The 24,591-nt window shown below is 42.8% G+C and overlaps 1 protein-coding gene across 4 annotated transcripts in view; it reads left to right on the top strand.

Annotated features, from left to right (window-relative positions):
- The first annotated feature begins 390 nt into the window (after positions 1 to 390).
- The window catches only part of GRIN2A (glutamate ionotropic receptor NMDA type subunit 2A), a 154,561-nt gene continuing 130,360 nt past the window's right edge, over positions 391 to 24,591 (top strand). For 3 of the 4 annotated variants that reach the window (XR_012500420.1, XM_074346763.1, XM_074346761.1), the window contains exon 1: positions 391 to 976. Coding sequence is in view for 3 of the 4 variants with exons in the window: in XM_074346763.1 (XP_074202864.1) it covers positions 441 to 976 (536 nt within the window). In the remaining variant the exon portion in view is untranslated. Of the gene's footprint in view, positions 977 to 4,590; positions 4,961 to 24,591 lie in introns of those variants that run through there. The other variant, XM_074346762.1, reaches the window with a different exon arrangement.

Genomic DNA, 24,591 nt, shown 5'->3' with positions numbered 1-24,591 from the left:
CATTTCCCAGTCCTGAGTCTGGGGGCCGGATTGAGTTTGTTCTGTTGGAACCATTTGGACCCCAAATGGGGGTGGGCGGTGGTGGGACGAAGGAGAGGAAAATGAAAGGAAGAGATGATGGGCTGAGAAAATAACAGATGTCCCTCACTGTTCCGGGCTGTGGGTTCCAAGTTCAGGGCCCACTCTCATCTCTGCCTTTCCAGGGTCTGTTCCGGAGTCTGGCATATAGTAGGTGCTCAGGAATGTTGGTGAGTGAGCAGATGTGGGGTTTATTTTCCCTCCCGTCTAGGAAGGAGCTTCTTTATGCCTATAAAGACAGATGGCTGTATGTCAGCTGCCCTCTGCCTCATCCTCTGTTTTGCTTTCTTTTTACCTGTTGGCAGGATCCGACGTCCACCTTCTTCCAATTCGGAGCGTCCATCCAGCAGCAAGCCACGGTCATGCTGAAGATCATGCAGGATTACGACTGGCATGTCTTCTCCCTGGTGACCACCATCTTCCCTGGCTACCGGGACTTCATCAGCTTCATCAAGACCACAGTGGACAACAGCTTCGTGGGCTGGGACATGCAGAACGTGATCACACTGGACACATCCTTCGAGGATGCAAAGACGCAAGTCCAGCTGAAGAAGATCCACTCCTCCGTCATCTTGCTCTACTGTTCCAAAGACGAGGCTGTCCTCATCCTGAGCGAGGCCCGCTCCCTCGGCCTCACCGGGTACGATTTCTTTTGGATTGTCCCCAGCTTGGTCTCAGGAAACACCGAGCTCATCCCCAAAGAGTTTCCATCGGGGCTCATTTCGGTCTCCTATGATGACTGGGACTACAGCCTGGAGGCCAGAGTGAGGGACGGCCTGGGCATCCTGACCACCGCCGCGTCTTCCATGCTGGAGAAGTTCTCCTACATCCCCGAGGCCAAGGCCAGCTGCTACGGGCAGGCGGAGAAGCCAGAGGCCCCACCGCACACGCTGCACCAGTAAGAGCAGGCTCTTTGCTTGTCTCCCAAAGTGGGATCAGTTTTGTTGTTTGTTTACATACTAAGAGTAATAACGTAGTCATTGCTGAAAACGTTCCCTGAAAATAGATCATGTGGGGTGTGTGGCCGTGGGATTTGTTTGTCTGATTCTGTTCTCTCCCCTCTTTCTCTTTTCTCATCTCCTTTTGTTTTTAAGTAACGTGATCCTTGGTTTTCTGCAACTTAATTTTTCTACCCAGCAACATACCTTGGAAACCTGTATTTGAGATCTATTTGTCTGTCTATCTATCCATCCATCCATCCTCTAGATATACCTATGTCTTAAGTATGTATGTGTGTATATATAGCTATATGTATGTATGTACACATGTATGAATATATGTAGATATAGGTATATGCACATATGAAAACATACATGTGAACATGCACAGATATATAGACGCATGTGGATATACATGTGTGCATTTGTATATAAATATATATATGAATATCTACATGTTTTTGTAACCTACGCATTGCATTCTTCAATAGAAGTATACCATGATTTATGTATCCAGTCTTCATAATAATAGAAATTTACATTGTTTCATATTTTTTTTTCACATTAGAAACTAAGCTGCAGTGATAACCATCCTTACCTGTGCACATGCGCGAGTATTTTTCTAGGGTTGATTCTAAGGGGTAGAAATTTGCAGTCAAGGAACACGTGCATTGTAAAACTTAAGTATCTACTGCCAGACTGTCCTACAGAGTAACTATACGATGTGTCATTCACACTAGCTGTTTGTGAAATCACTTGACTTCCCACATCCTCACCAACATTGGTACGCTTTGGGAGACGTGCTCACCCTGGTGCTCCTAGACTCGGAGTCTGTATCTGAATGTCTTCCCTTCTTACATCCAAAGTGTTTTTGTAGGTCGTTGGAAATCTTGGCAAACATCACTTTTAAAGCTGCACTGTACTTCATGACATGGATGTATCATAATTTAGTTAACTACTCCCATCTTGGTGGACATTCAAGTTAAATTTTATGTTTCTGAGAAGTGTCATTTTCTTTGTGGGACATCATTATGGCTCAGCTGTTGAGATTTAGATCAGTCACTCCTACACCCATGTTGCCTGTTTTTGCCTGATGTTCGCCGATTTAATCCATGCTCATTCCTCAGATAACGAGCAGGGTAGCACTGTGATTAGGGGACTGGGCTGAGGAGTGAGACTTGCCAGGGTTCAAATCTTGTCTCCTCCACTTTTCACATGACTAGGACCCTCATTTTACCTTTCTGGGCGTCCGTTGTTCATTGCAAAGTGCCGACAATGACACTACTTTCTAGGCAGTGGTTCTCCCTCTTCAGCGTGCACCAGAATCACTGGGAGGGCTTGTTAAAGCAAGATGGCTGTGCCCCACCAGCAGAGATGCTGATTTAGCAGCTCTGGAGGGGGCTCCAGGAATACGCAGTTCTAACAGACTCCTGAGTGATGCAGATGTTGCTGGTCTAGGGAACATGCCCTGGGAACCGATGTTCCACGGGTTGTTATGAGTATTAAATGAGATGATGCATGAAAGGTGCTGCTCAGCCCAGGTACCTTGCACCTGGGAATTATTTAATGACTGTCAGAGTGAGCAGTGAAATTGCTCATCAGAAATTACAGTCAGCAAACTGGGTTAGTTTGTAATCAACAGAATAGCATGTCACTCTAAAATGTTTCTGGAAGGTTTTAGGACTTTGAGTATGCTACAGTTCAGGGATTATCTCTAATCTGGGGCTAGGGGTGTGTGAGTGTGTGTGAGTGTGTGTGTGTGTGTGAGTGTGTGTGTGTGATGGGGGTGTTTTAAAGATTTTATCTGAAATTGACGTTTACCTGAAAAGTGAAATCTTGAATTAAGAAATCATGGTCCTTTGAGGTTTTCCCTTCCCCTCTCCTCTTCCCCTCTTTAATGATCTTGTTTCTACACTGCTTCTTTCAGCACTTTAAATAATTGTCCAGATATCAGGAAGGAACTCAGATAAATTGGTGCGATGCACAGGAGTGTCTTACAGAGGCAGGGCTGCTGCCAGCCCAGAGATGAGGGCTGAGCTAATGAATTCTTACTTCCCATAATAAGTGCCCTGCAGCTGGAATATTGAGAAATGTATGATTTTAATAGAAACATAACTCAATTGTAGGGCAATTGAAATACAATATATACAAGGAAAAGGAATTTGAGAAGGATGAATGGCAAGACATTCAGATCTCTTTCCAGTGACCACCCTGAATTCCATTCCTTAAAAAAAAACCCTACTGCTGTGAGATGCTGGTGTGCTATCTCCAGGAGTTACACTTTGAATGCAGCAATTTTGTAGATGGTATTTCAGCCCCAGAGAAGTAACGCATTGAGTGTGGTAAGCCGTTATCCACTGCCCGGTGTTTAATGAAACGTCTCTCCATCCGTGGAGTGCTGGTGGTGCCCATAGTGTGTGTGGCTGGATGATGGCACAAACAGTGGGTCCTTGCCACACTGCCCCACTATCACAGCGTTTCTTAAACCCACCCAGGAAAGAATGGGACCTTGCCAGACGAGGCAAAGATGAGGAACTGGAGAAAGCCCAAAGAAAGCAGTTTTTAAGAAAAGGATTAAGTATCTTTCCATCCTCCCTCCATCGCTCCTTCCATCCAGTGAACCCTGTGCCAGCCTCTGGAATCATACATGAATTAAGATATAACTTATCTCCTCAAAGAAGGTGCAGTCTGATGAAGATGGGGGAAATTTGTCTAAAGACAAACTCAGGTAACGAGGACTGTCTTTTAATAGAGAAGAAAAAAAAAGAATAGTGCTGAAAAGTACAGAATCTGTTTAAACATCCACCCCCATACTCACCACAGAGAACAAAGTGAACATGTCATATTTGTTTCAAAATTTTGAAAGAAATAAAATGATCACTGCTAGTGTAGAAGTCCCGATTATGCCCCTCCCCAGCCCCGCTCATCTCCCTTTCTCTCTGTGGGAGGGGAAAACACTATGCTGAATTTGGTATGTGTGCAAAGCCAAGCGCATGTTTCATACTTTCAATATAGATTTATGTGCAACCTTAGACCCAAAGGGTAGTTCTTTTTAATATACATAAATGGTATCTGACGTGTTAGAATTCCCTTTACCTCAGCCTTATGATTCAAGCGTGATCTATGAGGACACGTGTAATTCTAGTGTATTCATCTTAGTTGCTTTTTTGTATTCCATTGTGTGGGTTCCATCTTTTATTTAACCATCCCCCTTTGATGGACATTTAGGTTGTTAACAGTAAAGGATCTTCAGTCTGGGTAGCTGAAGGCAGAGAATGCACGTTGTCTTTAACCTGACGGGGACCCATCAGCTTGTTCAAGGCAAGCCCACGACTCCAGAGTTAGGAGTTCTCACTTGGAGCTTTGAAAGTTACATTTTCAGCTAGATCGAGAAGCCTTATTTTGCAAAGAATCCAGTAAACAAACAGCTCTGTTTACTTCCACTATGTAGTAAGGAGGATGCAGAGAGCTTCAGAAGCGGTTCAGATGAAGTCACCCCAGATGGTTTCATGGTGAGTCACTAGGGTTCAGGGATCCCGCTTTGACTGACTGAGTCACGTCTCGGGGTGTCCGTTGGTGGTCCTCATGGACGTTATCTGTAATCTTACACCCAGAACTTGTGGGGTTAGGATATTGTCACAACGGTTTACTGATCGCAGTGCTGGACCAAGGACTAGTTGCTGGGTTAATGATCCTACCCATGGACCCATGTCTGTCCTTGTTTCAGGAAAAAAAAAAAAAGTGGGGAAAAGGGGGAGTGTTCTTTGTGTTTAATATTCCTGGTTTTACAGAAGGCACTTTGAAAAGAGCAGTCAGCGTTTTCCAAAGTTCAAAAATAGCTCAGCCATGTTATGTAACCTCCTCCTTGCTACTGCAAAGTTATTAAACATCTGTTCCTTCGCCAAGCACAGAGCACATCGCTGGCAACTCCTGGAACTGGGAAGGTAAACCATTACCTGTTTCACTGGCACAGAACCTCGGCCACTTTGCCCAGTTCTGTCCCGAGAGTCTGTCTGGTTCACTAGTTGATGAGGTCTTCCGGGGGCAGCACGGCATTGCGGGTAAGAGTGTGGGCACTGGAGGCAGGCTGCCTGGTTTGAATCCCTGATCTGAACCCTCCTGGATCTAAGGAGAGTGACTTGGGCAAGACAACTTGATTCCTCCAAGTCTGCTCCCTCAGATGTAACACGGGGATAAGAAAAGTTTTGTCTCTGAGCCTAGAGCCTGATGTATGGGAAGCAGTCTATAAATGGTGACTGTTATTGATAAACCGTGTTTGCACATTCTTGTGTTTCCTCTTCCGCTTTGAAGGGGACACATTTTACATTTATTGAGGAAGAGGTCATAGGAGGGAGAAGGTGGATGTTTTTCTATATACCTAAATGCTTTTGCCAAAAGATTACCTTAGGAGGAACGTGGCCAGTGGGAAGAAGGGCATAGAGAAAAGTTCACGGGCTGGGTAACTGCCAACTTGGTTTTGAATCAGCCACATATTTACCAGGCATAACTTACTAACCACTCTGAACTCAGGTTTTGTTTCTTTTTTCTAAAATGCCTCTGTGTGTGGTGGTAGCGGGGAGAGTCATTTCTCCACAGTGTAGCAGAATTAAATGAAAGCATATAGGTAAAACACTTATCATTGCGTGCGGCATGTAGTAGGCATTTCACAAGTAACTGTAAAGTCCTTATTGTCTTCGTCTTGTGATGATCAGCATCATGATCATTATTATCACTGTGATTTATACTTGTCATACTGCAAGCTGTACATAGACAGGGAATTGGGAAGTGTGGAAAGATAATTCAATCTTGTTTTTTTAACCAATTAAATTACAACTCTGTGTCCCTTGGCTCCTGTTTCAGTTAGGGGAGGAGGATGTGGAGAAGTCACTGCGTTGGAAATAGAACAGAAGCACTCATGTAAATCTACAGCCCAGAGCAGCGAAAAAAAGAACATCTTCTCTCAGGAGAGATATGAATTAGTACTGAAGGGAAGTTATTTGGCTTTAATTGATGACACCTGGGTTGACCACTTATGTGTTTTACATTAACTCCTTGATTTATGAAGTCCAGCTCCTGCTTTAAGAAGCAACAACGTTGTAAATCATTACCCTGACAGGAAGGGAAATGGAAGGAAGATATATGTGAGAGTGAGTTTAATTCATATTCAAGTTACCTTGATCCTTTTTTTTCAATCTTCCTTTCTGAAATAAACATAGGAAAAATTACTGGTTTAATGACCCATTGAGAGACTGAGCTAAACCTGGCTGGCATATTTTTTGTTTGATAATCAGAATTATCACCGTAGGTTTCTTTTTTAAGGCCAATAAAGGAGCCTGCACAGTTAATTCTCTGAGCTTGACCGGAGTGATGACTTCCCTGGGTGAATGTGATAGCTCTTTTCAAATATTTATCTGTGGGATCACCATATGCTTGACAAACATTTCTGGCAGTGACACTGGGCACCCAGGAGACCAAGCCATCCTCTGGGCCTGTGCTGTAAATCTGGTTGGGGCACTGGACTCGGGAATGGGGGGAGGTGGGGGAGGCTGAGTCTCAAATAGAAACGTAGTGAGAGAATGCAGTGGCATGTGCCAAACTGAGGACCCAAAGTGTATTCCACGAGCCTCTGTGACTTTGTGGAATGTGATTTTGGATAGCACATTGTCCAAACCCTCTCATTATCTGGGTCATCCTGGGCCAGTTACTTACCTTCTTTGAGCCTCCATTTCCTTGATTATGTATAAGGACAGTTCCAACCATAGAGGATTATGGTGACACTTAAATGCGTGCAGTATACTTAGCCAAGTATCTAGGATGTAATTGGCCCCCTGCAGATGTTAATTCTCCTCCTTCCCTGGGCCAGATGCACAGCTTGACCTGACTCCCCTTGTGTCCTGATGGACCCCTGAGAGGTGGGCTGGGCTCCCTGGGCGTCCAGCCTGAGAGTGAAGTCAATAGCCTCTCTTCAGCATCATCTCTGTTTGTGGCATCTCTCCTGGAACACAGCCCTTTCTTTTTTGGCTGGAAGTCGAGAGTACCGTATGCCAACCCTGCCATGCAAGTCAATCACTTCCAATTGGCATCCAATGAATAGCTTGACAAATGGTGAAAACCCGATGCTGACAACTTGAAAGGACCAGAAGTCATCTGTGCCTTTACCTTGAGGGAAAGGTGGTTTGGGTTGTTTTGGGGATCACATACAAAGCATAAATATTGTCCAAATTTGCTTTAGGCCAGATGCAGGTCTTTGGATTTGGGAACCAGCATGCCAACAGAAATGTGTGTTGATCTTTCTCCTCCGGAGTTGAATTTGAGGGGAGTTTTCACTTTGAAACTTGTTAATTTGGTGACATACACTAATGATGTGCTGCAGCTCTCTTCTGTGAAAAGACAAAGCAAAGAAAAGCACCATCTCCATTACTCTGGTGCCTGCTGACAGAGAGTTTGTTGGAGGCAGGGGTTCTTAATGTGTAAGCACAGGGACCCGTTAGGAGACCGTGACATAAATCTGCATAAGGTTGTGCATTCAGAGAGAAGTGGGTGGGCTTATGCATATTTTGGGGGTAAAAATGAACAAAACATGATGGATGGATACGAAGTGACAGAAGAGACGTAGTAACATTTTTTTTTTCACTTGTACAGATGAGTAGATGGTGGTACATTGTAGAAAACTGAAGAAGAAACAAATTGTGGGAGAGGGAGACAGGAGCAGTATCTGGTTTCAAACGTGTTCAATTGAACACACTTTTGAGACATCCAAGTGGAAATCTCAAGTAGGCAGTCAGAGAGAAGAGTCCGAGTTAAGACTGAAAAATACAACACATGGGTTTGGAGGCTTATTGATGGCAGTTAAAGCCCCAGGATTGGGTGAGATCACCTAGGGGAGAATGGAGAATCGGAAGAGGGAATTCAACCTTGAGAAACTTCAAGCATTAATTGACAAATAATCCCTGAGGAGAAGGAGAACACTGGAGGGAAAGAGTTGGGCTGTGAATTTTGGCTGCCTTTTCTCCCTTGGAGACTATTCCCAGCCTTGATTTTGTTGTGGAGCCTGGCAGGTGTCTGGACAATGTCTGCTACACGCTAGACATCGTGATGGGTATTATGGACTTTCCAAAGGTCTGCAATCTACAGCCATTGCTAATCTTATCTGATCTTTAACCTAGAAGAGTTAAATACTCATGCCAGTTGTTTTCATCAATAAATCACTATATGGAAGAAGTAAACTTTATCACATGATGAACTGCCAGGCAAATCATCAGAGCAGTGAATGCTTTGAGTTAAAGGAAACCAAGACCATACATGGCGGGAGGCATGACATAGATGACAAGCCAAGCGTTGGATTTGGAAAGAGGAGGAGGTCATACTCAGGAAAGGGAAAAAAAAAAAAACCCAAAACTTCTGCTTTTGTTTTATTCTTGACATGATCTGGAAAACCTCTGCTGTTGCACAGAACCACAAGGGAGGACATATGGCGCAGTGTGAAGGGCCAGTTCATTTATAACCTGCCCGTTCTTTGCTTTCCTGGAAGGGTGTCTGTCTATGCACCTCCTCCTCATAGGCAGGACAGAAGTCCTCCTCGTCATTCCTTCCAGGTGGGAGCTAGACAGCCAGAATAGGCCTCTCCACCTGTTCTCCGCCTTTGTCCTCTTGCTTCCCTGCTTCCACCTTCTCTTGCCTCCACGTGGATGCTGCCTGCCTGCAGGTGTGACTGAGCCCCCGTGCAGGCTCCTGGTGCCTCAAAGCCTGGCGTGGATCCCAGAGATGGAGGAGTCACTGTCAGCTTGGTGATGCTAGCTGGGTTCTGCGTGGGCAGGGGAGGCCAGCCACATTTTACACAGGCCCCAAAGTTTGGTGAATGAACTGGCTGATCTGCTGGTGTCTGGTGTCCTCTTGTCCAAATCCCCATAGCCAGGTCCTGAGGGTTTGCTTCATTTAGTTAAATCTGATCCAAACACAAGGAATAAACATATATCACTCAGTTTCCTGCACGATGGAGGACAGCTCTCTTGAGACACGTGCTCATTTCCTTTTCATTTTCATTCCTATTAATAAAAGGAAGTTTAAACAGTTTAATTAATACATCATTATGTGTGTGTGCTGGGGAGAAAAGGGAAGCTTCAAGTTTCATAGGTTACATTATGGAAGCACATATATTTTAAAATCAGATGTGGTAGAAATGTGAAAGTACTTTAATGATACAATCTATCATGTAGTAAGTGCCTCCTATGTGCCAGTCACTTTAAATGCATTATCTTTAATCCTTAGGTGTGAATTAGAATGGTGTTTTTGCTGCAGGTAATAATCAACTAAATTCAATTATGTGTTTGAGTTATTTTATTGGAGTTCTGGAGACAGGGTGGACTTCAGGTATAGTATGGTCAAGGTTCTGGTTCTTTTCCTTATGATCTCTTGACCCTGTTTTGGGGGGAGTATAGTCCTTGTTCTCTAACTGCTTCCTTCATGACCTAGGTTTGCTATCAGCAACTCCTTAGATGACTTCTTTGTCCATGCCCATCTGGGGCCAATAATAACTATTTTGAAAGTGCCATATCCTGGCTGGCTTAATTCTGGACTTCTGACCCAATCACTGAGAAGGCAGATAGGTTAAGTCAAACCAGACCTGCTCTTAGAGCTGAGATGGCTTAAGCTTCCATTCCCCCAAGCCCATGGATTCTTATAGGAAACATGAAGTCTCAACAAATATGAGTTCTGTTAAGAATGAGGAAGAGGGAAATGGATGTCAGATAGATTGCCAGCAGGTCAGTTGTAAATTATAATAACTCATGTTACAGATGAGGAAAATGGGGACCAGAAATTTACATAACCTGACAAAAGCCACACAGCTAACATAAAATAAAGCTAGAATTCAAATCCAGTTTTGTTTGGATCTAAACTCCATTGTACTACTTTAAGATATCACAAATTAACTTGACGTTGTATTTTTTTTTTGACTCCCAGAATGTTTTTACTGCTTTCAAAATTTGAGTAAGTCCAAACATTTAAAACTTGTAAGGTTTCACCAAAAATTATACTTTTAGCTCATCTTGAAAAATATGAAGAGCTGATAATGATAATCCCATATTCCCTATCTAGAGGTCTTAAAAGTTGGGGCTCTAGATATTGGGTCCCAACCCTTCGCTCTTCAGGGAGAAGCTGGAATTTGTGAGTTCCCTCCTGATTGTCTGTCACTGTGCCAGGGCTGGGTTTTATGGCGAGAATGTGTCTCAGACTTTCCTATCCATTTTGATGTGAATATTTTCTTGTTCACTTGATGTGTGTGACTCACTCAGCTAGTTTCTGGATTTCTTTCAGAAAGAATTGCTTCATAGCTGTAGACTCAGTGTATCCATGGGAGGAAGTGGGTTCAGGTGCTTCCTATGCCACCATCTTGTACCAGAACCTTCCTCCTACCTGGAGATGGTCTCCTGGACTTGGGAAGTGACCTTTAGATCACGAAGTGCTGCCAAGTTCACCTTAGTTGCCACCTGGACTACATACTCGTATCATCTCCATGGTCTGTTTAAGCGTTTTATTTTGTCATAAGATGTCATATTTATTTTATCATAATCATTATTATTTATACTCTTTGCCAAAATAAGAACTCCATGACCCTTAAGACTGGTAGGTATCAAAGACTGATGACAGGAAGTTTTGATATCTCACTTACAGGGATCACTTCTGGGACAAAGTGGTCATTTTACATGGCCCTAGCTCATAAACCTACTTCTCTATTCAGCTTGCAGGTGAGAATTTGAGTTGTTTGTGCCTAACGGCCTGCCCAAAGTCAAGAACTTACTAAAGTAAGCAAGGAGGGTTCCCACATATCAGACTGGATTAATTTGTAGATGTTCCTCTAAAACTGGAAGAAAATATTTTTTCTCATATTGGGTGGGGAAGGTGTCCAGCTTGTCTGCAATATCCTGAAATTTGTCAAATAAACAGCAAATGAAGGAGCCTGATGGAATCCATACTACTTGTTAAGAGTTATGGCTGAAAATGTCAGTTTATCATCTAAACCTCGTAAAGTCTATGGTTTGAATCTGATTTTTCTTCTTTATGGCTCAGATTCATAAAATATATTATTAGTTGTAACAAATTATTTTCAACTGGTTTTACAACATTAAGATTGTGAATCACTTCTCTATGCTTTATTGCTGATGAGGAAAGTGAGGCCTGAAAGACATGGGGTTCACAAATGACAGACTGCTTAGTGGCAAAGGTATGCTGAGCTTAAGTTTTCTTTCTTCCAGACCCAGAGGTGCTGCTCCTCTGAATCAGTCCTCTTTCCTTCTAGGTCCTTTATGATTAATGATAATAATGTGGTGATGGTGATGATGGTGGTGGTGGTGATGAACCTGACGGTGATGATGGTGGTGATGATGATGATGGTGGTGATGGTGGTGATGATAATGATGATGCTGATCGTGATGGTGATAATGGTGATGGTGATGATGAACTCTAGGGACCTTGTCCATTTTATCTGTGTACACCAGTACCTGGCATAGTGTAGACAGTAAAATAAGTGTTGAATGAGTAAATCATTTGATTGCTAACACAGCACTTGCTCTGATCTGGACAATATGTTAAGGGCTTTTGCATGCATTATCTTATCTTATTCTTACAACAACTCCATGAAATAGTGGTATTATTATTTCCATTTTTTTCATGAGAAAAAAAAAATCTCAGAGAGAAGAATGACTTTCCCAGGATCACTTAGTGGTAGAATCAGGATCAAGATTGCCTCTCTGACTTTAGCACCTGATCCACTGATTCTCTGGCCTCTCAGGGAAAGAAGACACCTTAGGTATATTTTCCTGAGGCCCTAGGAGTCTTCCAGTGCTGTAAAGTGCATACAAAGATCCTCCCATTGTGGGCTGAGTTATTTTGTTTGTCTTTCTAGTTAATTTATCAGAAAAACATGACGCATGGGATTTCGTTTTATAAACCACAAAACCTTCCTGAAAATGTTAGTAATATCCTCACCATCAATATCAGTAATTGTCATTATCATAGAGATTGATGTTTGGCATTGCCAAGAATAAAGCAAACAGAGAACAAAGGGAGGGAGCTGGTCTTTCCTGGGAGAATTTTTATTAGAATAGTCAAAAGCTCAAGTGCAGAGTCAGCAACTCCCTTTAAATTAGTTCTAGAATGACTCCCTTCAGATTTCGTGCATCCCTGAGGAATGCCAATAAATATTAATTGGATGCAAAGAATTGAGCAAAGACATCAGCAAGGGAGTCTCAGTAATTCTGAGTAGGCAGAAGGAAGGAAGTAAAAGGTAGAAAGGAAGAGGGAAGCCAATATGTAATTTTGACACTGGGTGCATGCCAGGTCATAATGGGGTTGTCTGCCTTGATTTTTAAAGTGTTCTATTCACATATATGCAGAAAGGCTAACCCATTGGCAAACATCTTCCGCTCAGCATAGGATATGGGGGAGGAGGCTGTCATGAGCGTTTCTAAACCATTTACAGGTCTTGAGTTTAATAAATCTTGTGCTTTCAAAACAGAGTGTTTCTTAAATAGGAGCTCTGAACACAGGACTTCAGCCGACTAGGTGAAAACAAAACAAAACAAACAGAATAAAAACAGTCCCCTGGCATCTGTTACCTATGTTCATCTTCTGATTGCCTGGATCACATTCTTTCATTTGTTCATTCATTCATTCATGAATACATGCATTTGTTTTCATTCATTTTGCCCTTTTATGTATTCAACACTTAGTATGTGTCTCATATTTACTATAGGTATGAGATACATAGAGTGATAAACAAAACAGACAGAGGCTCCCCACCTAAAACTCCTATTCTGGAGGGGAGACCAAAAATAAATGAAGAAACACATAATGTCAAGTTGGTATTGGCATCTGATGGGAAGAAAAATAGGGCAGGGTAAGAGGCTAGAGGCAGACCAGGTTCTGTAAGGTCTTAAAGGCCACAGTGAAGGTTTTGGGTTTTGTTTCAGGTGTTATGGGAAGTCATTGGAGAGGTTTAGCAGGGGAACAAGGTAGATAGACGCAGTGACCCCTGAGCTTGCACAGGCTGTATCTGGAGCCTCATTTGCCTTTTCTTTGCCCTGTGCCATTTCACTAAGCTTTGCTTAGTGCGGAGCATAAAGTGCTTTCCCAAATTCCTCCCCCAATATGTAGGCAGTGGTGGTAGTTTCTGTTGGGCCAGTGCAATTAAAAAAAACAAACAAACAAACAAACAAACAAATCCCATCCATCTCACCATAGCAATTGGTTCAGGAATGGGCATGAGATCCAAGTTGGTCTAGCTGAGAGAACTTCAGGACTGTTTGACATACGACAAGTGTGCAGATGTGAGGCCTGGAATTTCTGCTGCCATTTTTCTACCCTAGCAGAAATCAGGTTGAGGATAATGGTGACTCACACATGGGACAGGACTAGAGAAGTATGGTATGGAGAACAAGCCAAGCCATGATCAAACTGTACCTGAAGTCCACCCTATTGCTGATCTTTTCAGATGTTAACCACCAGACTTCCTTAGTGGTTTAAGTGGGTTCAAGTTTGGTTTCTGCTAATTTCACAAGAACTTCGATGAATATGCATATTTGGCAGCTAATCTATAGTATTATGCTAAATTGTTCATGTATTACACCCTTTACATTCACACGGTTGCCTTTAATAAAACTGAATTTTACCAACAAGGGGATATTGTAAATAAATTTTTAGAAATATTATTTTACCCAGACAACTATAGCTCTTTTCTTCCAGACAGAAAACTCCTTGATGGGCATAACTGGTGCTTGATATAAGTTTCTAGCCTTTGGAGGATTCCATCCTATAAATCCCGTAGACTTTTGAATCAGATTCTAGCTTTGTCTGCCACTTATTAGCTGTGGAACACTGAGCAAGTAAATAAATACATCTAGACCTCATTTTTGTCATCTGTAAAATGGAGATAATGCTGGTTCCCACTCAGAGTGGGAGTTTGTGAGAATTAAATAAGGCATGAAAAGCATTTGGCTCAAGGCCTGGTATATGCTAAGTGACCTATGAATGCTAGTTCTTGTGTAATAATATAATCCTCAGAATGACCAAGAAAGCGGGATAAAAAAAATGCCACCAAGATGGCAGGATTACTCTGCATATATTAATTGAGTTTCATTATTTTAACTACCTTGGGCTTTTGAAAGAAAAACAGATTTTTAAAAATTTAAAAAGGCAGTCTCATTAACTAAGAGACTAGGGAGGAGATTTTCCCTTAGAGTGAAAACAAGGGGGAGGCAGTGGTGAAATTGTGGGGTAGGTTATGTTAGCGCTGATGCTGACTTGCTCTGAGACAGTAAATAGACACAGAGAGCCACATAACCATGTCTTTCCAGAGGACTGTGTTTTTCAAATGTAAGAAGAGATTGAGTCCTACATAACAGTGAGATGTTACCGTATCTTATGTAGCCTAAAGCTTCAACAATTATAAAATGATCTTTATTTCCAAAGGATAAAATGCAAAAGTTCGGCATCTTAAAATTGATGCAGAAGTGTAAAAGTGCCTGCCATGTCCGGTGCTCTAACTGCTTCTCAGGTAGGCGATAGCTTCGTTTTATATATGAGAAAACTGAGACTCAGTGACCGTTCCAAGGTCATATCATTAATGGGCAAGAGTCACATTTGCATTCATCCATTCATTTGAAGAGTTTATCCAGTGTTCAGTATCCATTCCTGTAGGGGACACACCGATGAGTATAAAAATATGGTCCCAGTCTTCACAGGGTCACCGTAATAGGGAGTTTAGACAAAACTGAGAAGGGAATCAGATAGATAAAATAATTACATGTGATTTTGGCTACTGAGAAGGGAAGCTAGGAGGGACTGAGATGGAAAGCATCAAGGTTGGGAGGAGCATTCTCTCATGGGGTGAAGAGAGACTGCATCTCTGCGGAGGCGACATTTCAACTGAAAGCTGAAGGCAGAGAAGTAGGCATGTAAAGAGCCAGGCAAAGGGAACAGAGTGTGCAAAGCCCCTGAAAAGACTTCTGTGTTTATATGGAAATGAGGAAAAAATATGTTATCATGATTGATAGACTCCATTTTGGGTCTTTCTGACCACTAGGTCACACTGCCTCTGAAGAAGGGGCCACTGGTTGTTTAAAGGGCAAGAAAGACCACGGAGCAGTGGCTGTCCAAGGGATACTGGCCACCTCCTCACATCAGTTACTTAGTCCTCCAGAAGACAAGTCCTTTTGGACGTTACCTAACCAACCCCATCCCTGTCCTGTTAAAGCTGGAGGAGATATTTGAAGAGCTTCCATAGGAGACAGAGTGGGGGAGGGAGGACCGCCTTGATGGGATTCCCAAAGGGAGGCTGATGGAAGAAGAGCTGGGGGTGGAGGATGCTTGCTGACTTGAGCCATCATCCCCTACTCAGAGCTGCGTCCCGGGCCAGCTCCCCCCTGCAACACTAGGTGTCTCTGTTAATCCACACAGCAGAAGGCACATTGCGCTTGTCCTGCTGTGGCTGTGGCTTTTTAGTTCTGCTTTTTCATCATGAATGGCTTCACCTTAGCACCTCTCTTCCCAACAGGAGGTGCCAAAAATAAGGGGGAAACGAGAAGACCTCCGTGTATATAAATGCCTGCAAATTCAGGATGTATGGAAAGCTCCCACTATCAATCTTTTAGTCCCCATGAGAAGTTGGGTGACACTCTAATGTAACGCTCTCTTTTTACTTTTCCCAAGGACTTGCCATGAAGCTTTGGGCTCTGTGGGAAGATCTGTGGCTAACAGGACTCTCATTTTGCTTGGTTCCCTGCCCCCCCAACATACACGTGATGAACAGTTATTACAATGATACTGTATAGAGCTTTAAATTTTTTTTTTTTTATTGAAGCACAGTCAGTTTACAATGTGTTAGTTTCTGGTGTACAGCACAGTGATTCAGTTACACATGTGTATTCTTTTTCATATTCTTTTTCATTATAGGTTACTACAGGATATTGAATATAGTTTCCTGTGCTATACGGTAGGACCTATTGTTTATCTATGTTATATAGAGAGAGCTTTTTAGATTCAAATACAGTGTCTTTTAATCCTCGTAACAATTCTATGAGTCACAATGAGATTACTCCCATTGAACAGATAAAGATACTAAAGTTCGTGGAGGTGATGGGATACATTTGTGGCAAAGCCATAAGCCAGCTCTTATGCCTTCAAATCCAGAGGGCAAAGCTTGCAGAGGATTGGAAGATGCAGTTCTGTTCCACCTCTCTCAACAATCTCAGGGAGGAAGCGAAGACATTGATTAATAATAATACAACTTCCACAGCAGTCAGCACTTACCCTGTGCCCAGAGTGTGCCTGGCACCCTGTGCCAGGTTCTTTCTGTTTACCAGCCAGTGTAACCCTCACCACCACTTCATGAGGTCGGTGCTGTTATTATCCCCATTTAACAGGTGGGGAAGTTGAGGCTCAAAGAGGTGAAGTAACCACTTGCACCAGTTTACCTAGCTGGCAAGTTGTGGAGCTAATGCACACACCCCAACAGTTTAACTCCAAATCCAGTGCTTGTCATCGCCATTAAAGTGCCTCTGTTGACAACCTGCTTCTGTTTTATAGGAATCACGCCAGTTCGTTGCATTGAGCACACTTCTGGTTTGGATTCTCTTCTCTTACTCTTCTTGGTTGAAAAAAAAAAAAGTAAAAGTTTTAAGAACAGGATACCATTATGCTGTCTCTTACCACATAGGCAGAGAGAAGCCAGTCATTGGAGCAGTTGCCTTGATAAATAATCAGACAGTAAAGCTGCCATCGTCAAAAAATGTGTTTGTATGTACTTTCCACTTTCATCAGGATGTTCGGATGGTTGGCTGGGCCCATGCCGTTCTTCTGAAGGGAGGGGCTTGCTGTTGTTAAGGGCAGTAGACTCAGTCCCAGCTTCCCAATTGTCCCTTAACCAGTTGATGCCTCGTTTCCCAACTTGTGCTTTGTTGTCAGGTTCAGCTTCTTCCACTGGCCTTATTAAGAATTCTGCATAGTCAATGGAATGCAAATAAATGGAAACATATGCACCTCCCTGCATGTGGGAAATGCCGCTGTTGGCTGTTCCGCCGCTGTTGGCTGTTCCGCCACTGAGCTGCCTTTGCAGTGTGCTGCCTTCACCTTCCAGCTGAGGCTTTGCATCTCCGGGGGCTGATCTGACTGCTCCTGACAGATCCAGGTGATGGAGCTAACACGGCGTTCATGGCAAGTTCGGTTCACTGACTCCTCCCTCAGCTTTGGGTCTGAAAGCCCCTTGGGCTCCAGCTCCTTTCACTCTGGGTCCATTTGTACGTCTTTGATAAACCTAACCTCAGTGTCACAGCAGGTCATACGCACTGGAGCTAGTCCTGAACTTGTACGTTGGGAAAATGTTCTACTGTGGTTCTCCGTGGTGGGAACTGGGGTAGATGGTGCTGTTCAGAAGCCAGATCTGACACTGAAGGCAGGTGCAGACCTGTCAGCCACACAGCTGGTTGAGTTAACTCTATTAGACAGTGTTGGACAATGTTGTTGTCTGAAATAGAAACCAGTATGGTGGCTGGCTGTCCATTTGCCAAATGGGGCCCCTGCTGGGCTGGTTTAGATCTGCCTTTCTTGTTGGTGCATCTGCTAGGTTTGGCTGCCAGCGTGTTAGAAACTGGCAGCTCTGTAAAGGTTTATTGTCTTTCTAGGTGTTTCCATCAAGGAGGGAAGTAGTAAAATTTGCCATTTTTTAACTGATGACTTGGCATCTTTTGAGTCCTGGCTCTGCTTCAACTAGAAGAATTTACTCTCTGATTTTATGTTAGTATTGGAAGTGCATTATCTTTTAGATCAAGAATGATGCTGTTGTTTTCTCATCTATGGCCATACCACTCTGAACGCGCCCGATCTTGTCTGATCTTGGAAGGGTGATTTTCTACTCTTCTTACAAATCAGATTCTCAGGAGCCTCTGTTCTAAATTGTTTCCTCACACTCAGTTCCACATCACGGATTTTGGAACTTTTTTTCCTTTCTTTTTTCTTTTGAAAATCAGCCACAAGTAGAAAGAACCCCAGTGAATGAATATCCCTCCCAGAAAAGAGATGGGAAAAGAATGTTTTCTGAAACTTCAAGCCCACGCCGATGTGATCTGCCTTCTACGTGTTAAGCAGACTTTGAGAATGCAAGCGTGGCCTCTTGGTTGAAGGCAAAGCTAAAAAAAAAAAAAAAAAAAAAAAAAAAAAGGAAAAAAGACCTTGTACATCAAATAGCTCTTACCAAAGGGTGTTTTTATGAGTGAAGTGCAAATGAAGCATAGAATAGAGCTCCTTTCTGGGATATAAGACCCAATTTCCGAAAGGTGTGCACACGCTCTCGATTGATTGTATTAGCTGCTTAGTGGCAGAACTGCTGGAGTATGAAACGGAACGAGTTCTGTTCAACACCCAGCGTCTTACCTGGCATGCGCTGAACCCCTCCATCCAATGTCATCATTAATGATTCCTATATAGAGGGGAAATTGGAAGAAACTCGTTTCAGTTGCCTCTCTGACTTGAAATACAGGCTTGCCTATTTCACTGTAGTGAATGCCTGTCAATCTTTGCACACAGAGTTTCCTGGGGTGGGATCTCATTCTGAAAATATTCTGAAAATGCCAGATTCTATCTGGAGGAAAGAGGGGAGAATCGACAGGTGTGCTTTTGAATGGAAAGGAGTATTCATGACTCACATGCATGAGCAAGGGCTGAAGAACCCCCACAGAAGAGACTTTGAAGGGGCGACACGGTGCATGTCTTCAGAGTTTTAAAGCTTTGCCATCTGGAAATAGGAGTTGAATTAGTCTCCTTTGCTTACAGTGGAGAATTAGAGCCGGCTGTTTGAAGTTCCAAGGAAATAACTCTGGCTCGGTGGAAGGAAGTCTTAGCGAAAAATTTTGAGCCGCCAATGAAAGGGACCATCCTAGGAAGCGGGGAGATGGCACTCAGACACTGGAACTCCCCCAGGAGACGGGCAGCTGTCTGTCAGGAAGGGGCTCTGCAGTGGGCGCTGGGCTCAAGTGTGGAGGGAGGCGGTTCCATCAGTTTACTTAAATAACCTTAAAACTCTTCCATGTGGAGACCTTTTGGATCCATTGATTTCTTTGCTTTAGAATCTTCCCATCCTCTTGTGCGGAACAGTGCAGCCAATACCGCCTTTAGATATGCAATTCAGTAGCATTTGTCCCTTGACTCAGATCACTCCCCCTCTAACTGTGCCCATTAATACCTGTGACAACCAGTGTTTATTCTCCAGTTATTCTGTTCCAGGATCTGCACGAAGTACTTCATGTGAGTTGCTATTTTAACACTCGCAGAAGTCCTGTGAGATGAACATTTTTAAACATTGAGGTATAATTGACATGTTACATTGTATTAGTTTCAGGTGTACAACGTAATTATCTGATATATGTGCTTACATATATATATATGTGTGTGTTTTTATATATATATATATATATATATATATATATATATATATATATATTGCAAAATCACCACCATGATAAGTCGAGCTAACATCCGTCGCCGTACATAGTTATGAAATTTTTCTTCTTGCCATGAGACTGTTTAGGATTTACCTCTTAGCAACTTCCAAATACTCAGTACAGTGTTATCGACTGCGTCACCATGCTGTGCATTACATCCCCATGACTTATTTATTTTATAACTAGAAATGTGTGTCTTTTGAACCCCTTCACCCATTTTGCCCTCTCCTCACCCCCTGCCTGTGACAACTACTAATCTGTTCTCAGTATCCATGGGCTTGGGTTTTGGGTTTTTTTTTTTTTAAGATTCTGCATGTAAGTGAGGTCATATGGTATTTGTCTTTATCTGTCTGACTTATTTCACTTAGCATAATGATCTGAAGGCCCATCCGTGGTGTTACAAATGGAAGAATTTTCTTCCTTTTTAGGACAATAATATTCCATTGTGTGTGTATGTGTGTGAGAGAGAGAGAGAGAGAGAGAGAGAGAGACATTTTTTTAAAAATCCATTCATCTGTAGATGGACACCTAAGTTGTTTCCGTGTCTTGGCTACTGGGAATAATGCTGCAGTGTACATGGGGGTATGGATGTCTCTTCTAGATCCTCCTTCCTTTTGATATATACCCAGTAGTGGGGTTGTTGTGCAGTTGACATTCCCACCAACAGTGCACCAGGGCTCCCTTTTCTCCACATCCTTGCCAATACTTGTTGTCTCTTGTCTTTTTGATGATAGCCACTCTAACAGGTATGAGGTGATACCACATTGTAGTTTTGGTTTACATTTCTCTGTTGATTAGTGATGTTGAGCATCTTTTCACGTACCTGTTGACCATTTATATGTCTTCTTTGGAAAGATGTCTGTTTAAGTCCTTTGCCCGTTTAAAAATTAGATTGTTAGTCTTTTTGCTATGGAGTTATGTGAGTTTCTTATATGTTTTGGAGAAGCTTTTGTTTGATGTAGTCCCATTTATTTATTCTTGCTTTTTGCTTGTGCTTTAGGTATCTAAGCTGACCTTTCTACCAGAGAGTTCACAGAAATGATTCTTGGGTAGACGTTTAGATCTAAAAAACTCCAGGATCCCTGATAAACCTCACATCCCAATTCAGACTCCTCATTGTATCTTTTGAATTAGCTCGGTCTTTATTCAGCCAGCTACTTACTCTCTTCATTACTTCTTTAAAAACAGTTTTTATTGTGCTAAAAATACCTGTAACATAAAATTTGTCATTTTAACCATTTTAAACTGTACGATTCAGTGGTAGTAAATACATTCACAGTGTTGTTCATATGTCACCACTGTCTAGTTCCACAGATAGTTAGTTCCTCTATCTTTTTTAAACTTTGGAGGGGAGGTAATTAGGTTTACTTATTTATTTATTTAGAGGAGTACTGGCAGTTGAACCCAGGACCTCATACATGCGAAGCATGAGCTCTACCATTTGAGCTATTCCCTCCCCCTTTAGTTCCTCTATCTTTTTCATTACCCAAACCAATTCCTCTCCCAGTATATACCCCCAAAGAATTGAAACCCAGTATTTAAACAAAAACTTGTACATGAATGTTTGTAGCACCCCTACTCACAATAACGAAAAGATGTAACCGAATGTCCATCAACAGATGAATGGATAAGCTTAATATGTATATCTGTACAATGGAGTATTATTCAGCCATAAAGGAATGAAATCCTGATACATGCTCCAGCGTGGATGAACCGTGAAGACGTGATGCTAAGTGGAAGAAGCCAGACACAAAGGGCCAGATATCTGATTTCATTTATGTGTAATATGCTTATTACTTTTTCCATATCTCTAAACCCTCTGTGATATTTTTCACAGTGTACTTTTTATTTACATCAATTTACTTTTTTAGAGTTATAAAAAATTTCACTATAGTTCCTTCCCAAGCAATAATAGCCCAACATGAAATAATGGGCTTGATATACTAGTTCCATTTTCAGATATATATTAAACAAATTTAATACACAAATTTAATGGTTAACCCAGGCACCCTCTAAATGCACCTATCTGTGTGCCCCCTGAAATGTACACTTAACGGCATTTCTGAAAACAGCCTTTTGGTTCCTCTTGGCAATCAGTTCCTTCTTGAATGTGATCCACACAGCTCCTAGACTCCAGCTGTCCAAGATGGTAGCCACTGGCCGTATGTGGCAATTTAAATTTAAGTTAAGTAAGATAAAATAACATAGAAAATTCAGTCCTTCTCCACGCTTCAAGTGCTCAAGAGCGCCCGGTGACAAGCAGCTCCTGTAATGGACATCACAGATACACTGCAGTCCCACCCTTGGGGAAAAGTCTGTTGGACAGTTCTGTCTATTGGCTTTCCTTCTTCCCTGTGCCCCAGGGAGGCACCCGGTCTCCCAGGTCCTGTGCGCAGGTCAACCTCTCACTCAGCATCCTCACTTCCCACCGCTTGTTCCTGGCTGACCATTCATCCCCCAGCCAGCTCTGAAACTGACCTACTTTCCCAGTGTCACCAGGGAGGGCTTGGTGCCAAACCACAGTGTGGGACCTCCTCCCGCCGGTCCCCTTCCTGCTTGCTGCGCGACCAGCCCTGGACGCCCTCCATCTTGCGGCTCTGGTCCGCTCGCATCCTGCTGCTGCAAGGATCTCCTCCCACGAGCCCTTTCCAGCTTCCCTGATTCAAACTCCATTTTGTTTTGCTGTTCAAGGGAGAGGAAACCTCGCCCCTCCTTTGGCCAGGCTCCTCTCTCTAGTCTCTTGTTTGTTCATCTCTCTCTCTCCCTCCCTCCTACCTTTCTGTCTCTCTAACTTCTCTTGCTTTTTTTTTTTTTTTGGCAGGAGGAGGTAATTAGGTTTATTTCTTTATCTTAGTGGAGGCATTGGGGATTGAACCTAGGACCTCGTGCCTGCTAAGCACACGATCTACCACTGAGCTCTATCCTCCTCCCCTTCTTTTTCTCTTTCTTACTCTTTTGTTTCCTCTTTTTCTTCTTCCTACTGTCCCCACAATTATTTCCCTGTAGTTGTAAAATTAATCCTTTAAGGCGATTTGAAAAACAAACAGGAAGAGAGGCTATAGGGAAAAAAAAAACTTTATTTCTGTTATTTATATATTAAAAAAAAAAACAAAACCTCCAAACAACCATCCTTGATATAACAGTTCTTCTTTGCTCTTTAGGAGGTAAATACATTTTTTTCTTCCCCACCAAGAAAGTGATCGAGCAGTTATGGACAAAGATATGAGTACCTGGGCAGGGCAGGACTGCAGAGCTGGGTCTTCTGGGGGCCACATTTCCACACCAGAAATCCGTGGCAAGATGTGAAATGTTATTACTGCTGAATTTACACAAGGCTGTCAAGTTCCATTACGAGACTGGGCAGCATTTAGACTGTCATTTAGGCCAGGACGTATTTAGCTCTGTCCTGATGGTTCTGAGGTGTCATCTGGCACACTGGGACACTCTCCGTGCTGCTAAGGGCTCCAGCTCTGGCCAGATGAAAATCTGGTCCTGTCCCTTCAGCAAATGGTCACCAGTTGCCTACCACCTGCTGGACACTGTGCTCGGGTACGGGGTGTGCGGCAACAGCTCAGACACAGCCCCTGGTCCCCGGGAGTTTACCCTCCAGCAGAGGAGATGATGATGACGTCTGTGTGTGAAAAACTCTGCCAATAACAGGATGAAAAGGAAGCCGCAGAGGAAGTGATGCCGGTTCTGAGGAGGGAGCAGAGGCTGGCAGCTCAGTGAACATTTTGGGAAGAGGTGACCTCTGCTCAGGATTGGAGGGTCTGAATATGTGAATGTTTAAGGGAGAAAAATCTTTATATTCATTGAGACTCTTATGATTTTAGGTGATAGAAAACCAATTTTCATTCAGTTAAGAGAAAAACAAAACAAAAAACAAAGGATGTATTGCTCTATTCAACTGGAAAGGGTATGGGCATACTTGTTACCTGCCATATCTAGATTCAGGCTCTAATGATTGTCTTCAGATATCTCTTTCTCATTCTTTTTCCCTCTCTTTTTCTCTCATGTTTTCCTCTGTTGTGGCTTAAGGTTTCTTCCACATGAGATGGGAAAGAGCTTTATATAGATGTGGATTCACATACTTTTGTCACTGTATCTCCTTGAGTCAAGAGAGGCAGTGTTCTCTCTAGCTGCAACATTATTGGGAAGGAAGTCAGGAAGTGGGATCAAGCAGAGCTGGTAGAAAACAAAGGAATGAGCGGTACCACACCCACATTTCTCAGAGAAGGTGAACTGAGGTGCAAAGAGGCTAGATGGGAGCTGATGCAGCTTAATTCCAAGGCTTTGAAATCCATTTTGGTTCAAAAAATCACTCTACCACTTAAACCAGTGAGTATTAATTTTGGTTTTAGTTGACAGAAAGCCCAAACATAAAAGTGGCTTAACCAAGGCAGACATTGAGTCCTCTGTCCTGTAAGAGAAGCCAAAGGTGGTCCAGGGCTTGTGTGGTGTTCCATGGTGCCAGGGACCCAGGCTCCTCCTGCCTTATGGCTCTGCCACCCTCAGCCAATGGCTTCCACCTCATAGTACAAGATGGCTGCTAGTGCTCCAGCCATCATATCTGTAGTGCAGCCAGCAGGAAGGAGGAAGGAGCAAAGAAGGGTTCCTCTCCTTCCTATAAAATACTCCTTGTAGGTTATACATATCATATGTTCTCTTCCTAATGGCCAGAGCGTAGTCACATAGCCACACCTAGCTGGGAAATGTAAACTTTAATATAGAAGGCTACATGCCCAGCTGAAAATGGGAGTTTCTATTACTAAGGCAGAAGAGGAAAAAAGACATTGACGAACAACCAGAGGTGTCTGGCACCCTGTGTAGTCTTTGGCACCATCATAAACTCCTCTGTGCCTCTGTTCTTTCTTTGTGAAGGAAAAATCCACACTTAGCTCTTAGGGTAAAAATTCAGGTAAAGAACAGAAATCATCTGGGACAACATTTAACACCTATTAGGTGCTAAATACATTTTGGTTCCTTTCTTTTAGTGGTTATTATTACTCACATGTCCAGGTAGGTGGGACCAAATCCTAGATCCTCTGATTTGAAGACCAGGGCCCTTCCTGTACAAAAGCATG

The sequence above is a fragment of the Camelus bactrianus genome, chromosome 18, assembly GCF_048773025.1.
Source record: "Camelus bactrianus isolate YW-2024 breed Bactrian camel chromosome 18, ASM4877302v1, whole genome shotgun sequence".
Lineage (NCBI taxonomy): Eukaryota > Metazoa > Chordata > Mammalia > Artiodactyla > Camelidae > Camelus > Camelus bactrianus.
This window is presented reverse-complemented; position numbering and strand designations above follow the sequence as displayed.